General features: G+C 34.9%; 1 protein-coding gene across 2 annotated transcripts in view; it reads right to left on the minus strand.

Moving 5' to 3' along the window:
* Window positions 1–225: 225 nt before the first annotated feature.
* The window catches only part of LMO3 (LIM domain only 3), a 50,355-nt gene continuing 40,477 nt past the window's right edge, over window positions 226–10,103 (minus strand). For both annotated transcript variants that reach the window (XM_008707060.2, XM_040642195.1), the window contains exons 3-4: window positions 9,854–9,979; window positions 226–534 (exon numbers count right to left, since the gene is read on the minus strand). In XM_008707060.2, the coding sequence (XP_008705282.2) occupies window positions 429–534; window positions 9,854–9,979 (232 nt within the window). In that variant the 3' untranslated portion in view covers window positions 226–428. The remainder of the gene's footprint in view (window positions 535–9,853; window positions 9,980–10,103) is intronic.

Consider the following 10,103-nt stretch of genomic DNA (forward strand, 5'->3'; position numbering starts at 1 on the left):
ATACAGAAAGCATAAATATACAGTAAGTTTAAACACTGATTGTACTAAATGCAACAATACAAAGAAGCAAACAGAACACAAATGGTAACACAATAAAACTGTATTACATTTGTGCTTCAAATATTACAATACATTATATACAATAGTCGAAAATAAACATCTCATGCCAAGTGACACAAAAACGAGTAGCAAGCAAAAAAATCCAGCAATATGTACATTACTTTTTTCTTTAATAATAAACATTCAACTCTGAACTGGGGCAATTTCACTACATACAGATGCAGTCCGCCTCTTATTCCATATAACCATCCTGCTTTCCTAGATCTACGCTATTCAGTAGGTTCCTGTGTCAATTCTCATATACACGTGGAGCAAAAAAGATAAAAGAATGTAGTGCTTTGTATTCTTAATGGGGTGATGTTGATAGATCAGCGAACCTGGGGTGCATAACCTTCTTTCATTAAACCTTCTTCGTAGTCCGTCTGGCAAAGGATCATGTTATTCTTTAGGAAAAATTTGTCTCCAACGCAAAATCTGAAAATATTTTAAAAAATAAAATGTGTTAAGATCATTTCACTCCAATCTATAGATTTGGAGATTTCTTTTCCTTGTAATAATGTCACACAGTAATTCCCTGAATTTGAAAGCTTGGTTTAGAAAGTTGCCTTTATTGTCGAAATTAAACCACGTATGTCATTTAATGAAACACTGCACACAGAATTTGAAATCCTACATTTATATATAAAAAGCTTAGGAAAATCGAGGAAAACACCTTGGGCGGCAGAGGTGATTTTTATCACCACTTTGGAAAGAAAAAAAAAATTGGTCTATACTTACAGTCGTCAAAATAAAAGAAAGAATGATAATAGTATTTCCCTGTAGTGATTATAGAAGATTTCACCATTGGCCATTTATTCACTTTATTATAAAAAAGTAAGAGGCATTAAAATGTATCAAAAATTTAGAAAGTGGCCCATTTTAAAGCTTCCCATTTAAAGCTTCCTTTTACTCTCTGTTATTAAAATGTGATTAAATTCTAGTAATCTGGAAGTGATTGTTCTGAGGAAAAGTTGTTTTAGCATCAGACTCTGATGCTGGGCCATATTCCTTTGTGGGAAGTTCACCAACTATGAAATATTAAATGTCATTTCTTAGCGCTCTCCCAATTAAACGAAAGGGAGTAACCTGAATGAACTTCTTAATATTGATGTGATAAATAAACTAGTTTCCAGTAGCTAATTATGTATTTTATTCTATAAAGCATTGTTTAATGTGCAAGATTGTAGTGTTTTTAATAAGTGCTCTTTTTGTATAATTTCCCAGCGGTGACACTCTGGACACAATTAAGGTCAGAAATAAATGCTCGTGCTGTTTCCAGTACATTTAACAATAAAGTAACTCTGGGGAGATCTGTATATATTTTTAATTGTAACAATTTAACCTTCAAACAGCAGTGTCTAGTAGAGTTGACCCAGTAAAACTACTTGTAATTATACAAGTTGACCTCACTGACCTTTGATAGTGGTCTCTCTTTATCAGATAGTCAATTTCGAATGATGTTCAAGCAGAAATCTTAGTGGATAGATTAAATTGTGTAGTAAAAGCAACCCTTTAATGTTTTGTGAAGTTGAAGGTTTAAATGAGGAGCAGTTGGACTGATTTACATTTGCAAAGACTGGAATGCTAGACAAACAGTGAACCTATTTATTTTCCAACTGGGTAGCTTTGGAAATTTATCCTTATTCTAGCTAAGTAGATAGAGGGGGAAAATAGTGTAATAAAAAAAGTAGATTGAAAAGAATTAACTTTCCTCTTAAAGGAAGATTGGTCTGTTTATTTGTGGAATTTACTTTTTTTCCCCGGGATTACTGCCTGCTGATGATGTTGATTGAAAGTACAGACTAAGCGCTGATCTTGAAATCCTGGAGTTTGCGGTCAAGGCTATTGGACAGAATGAACGTTCAAGTTTGAACCTTAAGTATACCTTCTTTTTATTAGTTGTAAACTATAAACTTTAAATATTGTGCTTAAAAAGTGGTGTGTGAGTAAACGAGGTTTTGTAGATTACCCTGATCATTAAGATACGTTAAATAAAAGGAAATATTTCTTCTGTTGGACAGACCTAAGTAGCCAATTAGATACTTACCTTTTATGTGAGATTGCATAAAATAGCATATAGGATATATCTGATTACTGTTCAAAACTTTCAATTTATATTACCGTTTAAATTAATTTGAACTAATAAGCTAATGATAAAATAGCACATAAAAAGAAATTCAACAAATACTCTTGTGTTCCAGGTAATATTACTGAATTCTTTTTTTCCCCTAAAAACCAACTGAATTAGAAATACTCTTTCAACTCCATATTGACTAAAATTTTGCTTCAATTTTCTAACAAGCCCCCAAATTCTATGCAGTATCAAAAAAAATTTTTTTTTTTTTAAATATGCTCTACTTGGGGCTTGAACTCACAACCCAGATAGTCACATGCTCTACCAACTGAGCCAGTCTGGCACCCCAAATAAAAACATTTTTTGGTCATGTGAAGTTATATCATTTTTACTTTCAAAAGCCTTGAAATTCAGATAATTTTTGTTTGTAGATTAATAAATTCAGTGTAATTATCATGAGAAAATCATTGAACCAAGAGCCTGGGGACCTCGTCCTGAGCCCTGATGCTACCCAATGCAAGTTATAGGGTTCATTTCATACTCTGAGTCAACTCTGTGTGGGTAAGATAAAACAGCTACATTTCTGAATTGTAGGGATGTTAAAATAAGAAATTTATCAGAGGCAGAGAGGTATAATGCAACAAATAGAGGTCAAATCCCAACCTTCCACTTAGGATATTGAAGACGAAACTTCGTTTTTCTTATCTTTAATATAAGGGACTTTTTAAAGTGTGTGGTAAAGAGTAGAAATGAAGTACATAAAGCCTTACTTCAGTGTTTGGAGTGTAGGTAATTAAAACCACCACCTTCTATAAAGCACTTACCACGTGCTAGCGCTAAGCACGCGTACGCGTGATTGCTTTTATTCCTTATGTTCAGCTGAGAAAGTAAATATTACTACTGCCTTTTTCAGATGGAAAACCTCAGGCTTCCTCCCAGAATTTTAAGAAACCTGCCAAGGCTCCATAGTTAGAACGTGTATGATAGAGGAAGGAAAGGGACTCTGGTCTCTTTGGGCTCAAGACCCATGCTTTGTGTGGAAGCAATAAAGCATAAGGCTGTGAAGTTAAGACAGGTTTTTTGTATTGTTAATATTCCTTTGCGTCACTTTAAAAAAAAGTCTACCTACCATTCAATGAGATGTTGGTAATATAAATGGGATACATCTAAAATAGTCCTACCTAAAATATTTTGTTGCTAATGTTGTCAACTGGACAAAGTACATTTTATGTGCATTTCAATTTATACTGAAAAGTCAAAACAGAACATGTGGGTGAGAAATGTCACATGCATATAACTTAAAACAGTTTTGAAAGCTATGATTAAAGCAGATTATAACTGCTTTGTGATTAGGATTGGTATACTCCTTTTTTAAACTATTTATTTATTTATTTATTTATTTATTTATTTATTTATATATTTGAAAGAGAGAGAGAGAGAATGCAGGGGGAGAGGCAGAGGGAGAGGGAAGAGAGAAACCCAAGCAGACTCCAAGCTGAGCACGGAGCCCAGTGCCGGGCTCCATCTCATGACCTGAGCTGAAACCAAGAGCTGGACACTTAACCGACTGCACCACTAAGGTGCCCCTGGATCGGTGTACTCCTTTAAAATGTTCCATATATAAACATGAGGAAATTGGAGAAACAGCAATGCAGATATTAGATGTTTAACAAAATAATCGATAACTGATCTTGTGAGAAAGGCTAATTTCTAACGTTATGAGTTCCTATGAGATTTAGCATTGGCCGAAAAAATATTACAGAAGCAGTGATGGCCAGAGGATACTGTAAGTATATTAATAGGTCAGGCTGAAATTCCTGAAAATAAGTGATAATCTTCCTTGTAATCTAATCCTAATTGCTTGTGATGTAGTCAGTTCAATTAATTTTGCCTTCATTAAAAAAAAAAGTATGTTAAGGAATATAAAGATACCCAATTAGATTACTCAGTCATTTAAGCTTGCTGTTTTAATAATAATAGATTTAATTTCCAGATATTTTGGACTGATTCTAATTGCACTCATACAGTCTTAAAAACTTCAGAAGTACAGAAAGTAAATATAATTAATAAATCACCCTTATAAAATATGGGGCTTAGAGTAGTTTTAAATAGGTTATGAACAGCCTCTGCAAAGAAGCTTCCATTTGTAACCTCCTTTCACACCCTTTCTAAGAATGAAAATGTTAACTTAGTCATCTTATTTCCCTGAAGTCAGTGGCTATCAATTATAATTAGTTCCCAACTCCACAATACTTTAAAAAGGGTTGCGGGGGGGGGGGAGGGGGGAGATCCAGTCCATATTTCAAATGTCTCTATTTTCTATGTAGCATCCTCAGTTACTAAAGATGGAGATTTCAATGCTGTATTTTGTTTTCAGTAAGTGGTACTGATTATATCCCCATCGTCCCACCACTATACACTGTGAACAAATTTACACTCTTCTCCCAAACACTGTCCAGTTGTCATGACATACTTCATTCCTGGTCACCTTTCTGTGCCAACTTACACTACCCACATCCCGAATCCTGTGATAAATTATTCAAAGTCTACCTTGCTTTAACTTCATCATATCTATTCCCATTATGTCTACGCAGTCAGAAAATAAAATACCCCTCATGAAAGAGTCCGGGGCCCTCATATGAGCTCTGAGTCGAAACCAGACTGTCTGGTTTCACATTTTGAGTCTACCATTTTTTATCATTGTTTTCTGGGGCAAGTTACTTAAATTTTCTATACGTCAGTTACTTCATCTGTAAAATGAGGGTAATAATAGGATCACATTATATTGAGATTAAATGAGCACATGTAAAACAGAACAGTGTCTGCTGTCTGATCAGCACTATATAAGAATTCTGCTATCATTATTTGTTAATAATAATTTTTTCACCTTTGCTTAAGCCGTTCCTTAACCAGGACTATTTCTCCCTTTTTTCCAACTGTTTAAATTCTAAAAATTCTTTGGTTTCCATTCCCTCCATCAATATTCCCTGACCATGCCAACTCATTCTGATCTTTCCCAAAGCTCTTATTTATTGGCGTATCATTTACTTTGGCATTTCAGATTTTCCCATGGATGGGTAACAAGTTTCCCAATCTGGACTGCGGTGCTGAGGTAAGTGCCCATGAGTTCTATTTCTTTTGAACCCTTCGGAATACCACCGTAAATTATACTACCACTTGAGGTAGGGTGGTCAGTAAATATTGGCTAAGACAGATTTATTCCAGAACTGAATAGCCTTAAATAACAAAGGTATTTTAGATAGAAAATTTAAATTTGTGTTCATTTTGACTTTCATTCCTTGACTTCCTACCTTTACAATTTTACTTTCTCCTGATCCTCATGCCATTCCCTCCTTCTCCACATCCCTCCCTACCAACCTCCCTCTCTAATCTCTGAGCACTCGGAGCTACTTTTCATTTCCTGCACACATTAAATGCTTTCACACTTCCATGTCTTGCATGATGCTCCATCTGTCTGGAAAACCCTTTTCTCACTGCTCCTTGGCTTCCTCGTCTTCCCCAACCCCCACCAGACACAATTCCTACATTCCAACCAGTCCTAGGGAGTTCTGTTTTAAAACGCGGCACATCAACCCTTTGATGCTTCTCTAAGACTTCAAGAAGGACAGACCTCTCTTTCCCTCAGTATAGATCTGTTTAGCATCGATTACACTCTTCTGTGAGTCTTTGATGTCGTGTCTCTCTCCCAAAGCTCTGAATATCTCTAAGAGAGAAACTAGTTTTTTTTCACCTCTCTTTCCAGAGCCTAGCACAGTGCTTTTATTCTTTAGTGTTACACGGTTCTATGTATTTGCGGCAACTTCATTACAAACAAATATATTCTTTCCTTTTCTTATAAAACCATCGTTTTGTTTTACAGAATTGTCTAAGGAGGAGGGGATTTAGTCACCTTTAAGAAATTAACCTATTACACAGAATTCTTCAATTCTGAGTGAGATTGAAGTTATCATCTAAGATGCTCGAAATAACATTCCTCCGCTTCTGTTAATAGAGAAAAATAACCTTAGATGTTTAATTCAGGATTCACATCTTTAGCCATACCCTCTAAAAAGAGCGGAGAGGGTATATACAAGAAACAACCAGTCCCGAAAAGTTATTTTTACTACCACTTTTGAAACATTCAGAAATGCTTTCGATCTGAATGATCTTTTGATTTAAAAGTTAAGATGAAATGACTGCTAAATAAAATTCATAAGCATTTATAATACCACAATCTCAGATGTCAATAAAGTTTGCTTAAGGGAAAGTGCCTATAAATTACCTATTTGCTTTGTGTTTCACTTGAAAAGGTGCAATGCTACAATAATGATTTGGCTACTGAAAGTATAGGCTCATGTGGCATATGGCTTTATTGGAGAGGATTTCCCCAGCAAATGTCAAAGTAAAAAGAAAATCTCCTATGTTGAAACCCTTCTGCATTCAGAGTAACAAAATTTGTCTGCTTTGCTTGACTGATGAAGATTAGCTGACTTCTTGCATTAAAGAAGTTTGTCTTGTAGGGGCTCAAGTGACAAGACAATAACTAAGTGCTAATTGTGCATAACCAGCACTAAAGATATGCAGTCCCATTATGGCATGTAATAAATGAAGCGAACACAGAAATATATTAGGTACTTTAATAATGATACTAGAATAGTATTTTGCAGCAGTAAGAATGTGAACAGTTTTAGAGTCAAAATTTAGGAGTGTTTGTCTTACTTGACTGAGTTCTACTGAGGAGATAGACTTAATTGTGAATGCAACTTTTTATTTCAATGGTGAAATAAAATTGATATACGATTTGTAAATAGCATTAACAACCTACAATTACTTTGCATCATAATAGAATTTAGGCTGGGTTTAGCACTTGAATGATGTTTTAATTTTCTGTGTAGAACACGGATAAAATAGGGGAGCCTGCCCTAATGGAAAAATGGACAAAGGGCATAAATAGACTGTTCCCCAAAAGAAGAAATATCAAAGGGCCACTAGAAATCAAATAAATACTAATTAAAAATTATAATGGGACACCATCTTTCATCCCTCAGGGTGACAAGGATTTCTTTTTAAATAATAATTCCCAGTGTTAGAGTGAATGTAAAGGAATACATAGCTGTTACATTTCTGGTGTGAGAATAATTGGTATAACTGTTCGGGAGAGCATTTTAACAATATATAACATAAGCCTTTAAACAGTTATATGTTTTGTCCAGTTAACTGTACTCCTGTGGATTTATCCTGACACAGGCTTGAATATTGTTTGTTTATCAATATCATGTTTACAATATTATGTTGATAATATCGATAATATAAAAAGTTGAAGAAATAGCCTATACATCTGATGATAGAAGACTGATTTAACATATGAAGCTCTACTCATAAAACGAAACATAAGACTTAAGATACCTTATAAGAATTTGAAAAGCATACTATTATAAATGAAAAAGTCCAAATATCAAACATTAGGATTCTTCCCTGTTTCTTTTTCTTTAAGCTGCTCAAATGTATTATAAAATATATGCTATATATCATTCATCATACACGCATAAGAAAACATATGGCTAGCTAGACACCAAAATATTAAAATGCCTTCTTTTAGAATCGTGAGACATGGGACAATATGATTCCTTATCCCTTTCTATTTTCCAAAAATTCTACTATGAATACGTAACCTTTTATAAGTAGAAAAGCAGTAAGTGTTATTATTGCATAAAGATAACTGTATTGTGAGTGGACGCTGTTAGTGGATCAATATGACAAGTCAACAGAATATTCCAAATTTACTACTAATACATCTTTAAAATATATACATATACATGTACACATGCATATGAATGTCTGTATGAATGTGTAGATACTTATGTTCATGTGTCTGTGTCTTTACACACATACTTGCCAATTTATTTTTGGCTCAATGTCACCATCAACTGTATTAACCTGCTTTGATTCCAAAAGTTTGTTGGGAACACTCAAGGTGTTGTAAGATGACTTCTTGAATTATTTCCTGGATAAATTAGATATTGCAAGGTATACTGGGTACTACTCTGAACATCTCCATTTAACAGGACATATTATTGAGATTATCTTTTTTTTTTTTTTGAGATATATATATCTCGTGTAAAAACCAAGTTAGTGGAATATTACTTGGTAAAAGTAAATTATAAATATCAAGATAAAAGAATTAATTTTTTAGAACCAATTGTGCTTCTGGTATTTAATATAAATTATTTTATTTTCAAAATCTGTAACATAGGTATTAGTGTCTCCATTGTCAGGGGGTGGAAACCAATCTCAGAGATTAAGTAATAGACTCAGGATGTCATGATGGGGCTGGAATTTGAATCCAGTTCTCCCTATAAAAATCATGTTCTCTCTACTACTCTATACAGTGCCTCATTAGAAGATGCTGCATTGAATAGTAAAGCAGAGCAAATTACAGTAACTGAGAACTTGATGCAACGAATATGTCCTGGTTATATAGTACGTCCAGGTGTTGTCACACTCACGCTGAATATATTTTCATCAACATCCATCAAGTGTACTAATTTTTTAAATGTATTTTAATGATAGGTACAGTTTCATATTCTTTTTTTTTTTTAAAGATTTTATTTATTTATTTGACAGAGATAGAGACAGCCAGCAAGAGAGGGAACACAAGCAGGGGGAGTGGGAGAGGAAGAAGCAGGCTCATAGCGGAGGAGCCTGATGTGGGGCTCGATCCCATAATGCCGGGATCACGCCCTGAGCCGAAGGCAGATGCTTAACCGCTGTGCCACCCAGGTGCCCCACAGTTTCATATTCTAATATCCTCTGCATTTGTCACATAAAACAGGTATCAGTAGTGTATAGCTCCCGCTGGCAATAAAAGTTATAACTTTCAAGAAGGAAAAATGGAATAAAGTGATAATGCTTTGAGATGAGAGAGTTCTCTGAGAATGACTCACCCAGCTCCCCTTTGTTGTAAGTGAGAAAACCGAGGTCAAGAGAGCGAAAATGGAGGCAAAGCCCAGCCTAGAATTTAGGTTTCTAGATTCCTTGTGCAATACTCTTCCCATGTGCCTATGCTGCCTGTCCAATGCTGGTAAGTGTTTAACTATTAGCTATATCTGGCCTCATTCCCAAAGAGACTTAAAGTAACTTAAAAAGTACATATAAAACAAGGTTAAAATTCATGCTAAGAAATCAAGAGATAGGGCAACCATAAATAGGAAAAATAAGATGAAGACACACTACCTCCTACAAATTCCTGTATATTTGCCTCAGCGCAAATGTGTTGGCTCGCAGAACAAACGAGTTAAGACTTTAAGCCTACTTTTAAAAAGACAGAACATTTTAAAGATACTTTTAAAGTTTTAAAGTAAATTTTAGGGATATTTTAAACCTACTTTTTAAAATGGACAGAAAAACAATAAAGAATGAATAAGAAGAAAACTAAAGTTGGTAGCAGTGTCCTCATTTCTTATCACGTCCTGCTATAGGATGCTCTTCCTGTAGGTAGAAGCATAGTTTTAAGACCTTTCCCCCTCAGTGGTTTGTTTCTGACACCCGATGAATGTTTGCAAAAACCAAAAATGCTGAGATTAATTGCTTTAAGTAATACAGATAATTCCCATCTATTAAATAAATAACTAGCAAAGAGAGGTTTGCCATTTTTTAGACACCAGAATGAAATCTGCTTACCTCTGATTACAAAGCTGACATGCAAAGCAGTCCAGGTGGTAAACGTTGTCCTTGGCCCGCATCACCATCTCAAAGGCAGGGATGAGCTTACTACAGGCGGCACAGTTTCCCGTTACACCGAAGAGCCTGGAACAACAAACATTTTTTTTCAAATTCTTACAGGGAGATCTGAGGTGAGGACTAGAGTAGGTGCCAGTACACCCTGCAAAGCTATCAATACACAATGCCTTATGATGTACACAAGCAAGTT

The sequence above is a fragment of the Ursus maritimus genome, unplaced genomic scaffold, assembly GCF_017311325.1.
Source record: "Ursus maritimus isolate PB19 unplaced genomic scaffold, ASM1731132v1 scaffold_26, whole genome shotgun sequence".
Taxonomy (NCBI): Eukaryota; Metazoa; Chordata; class Mammalia; order Carnivora; family Ursidae; genus Ursus; species Ursus maritimus.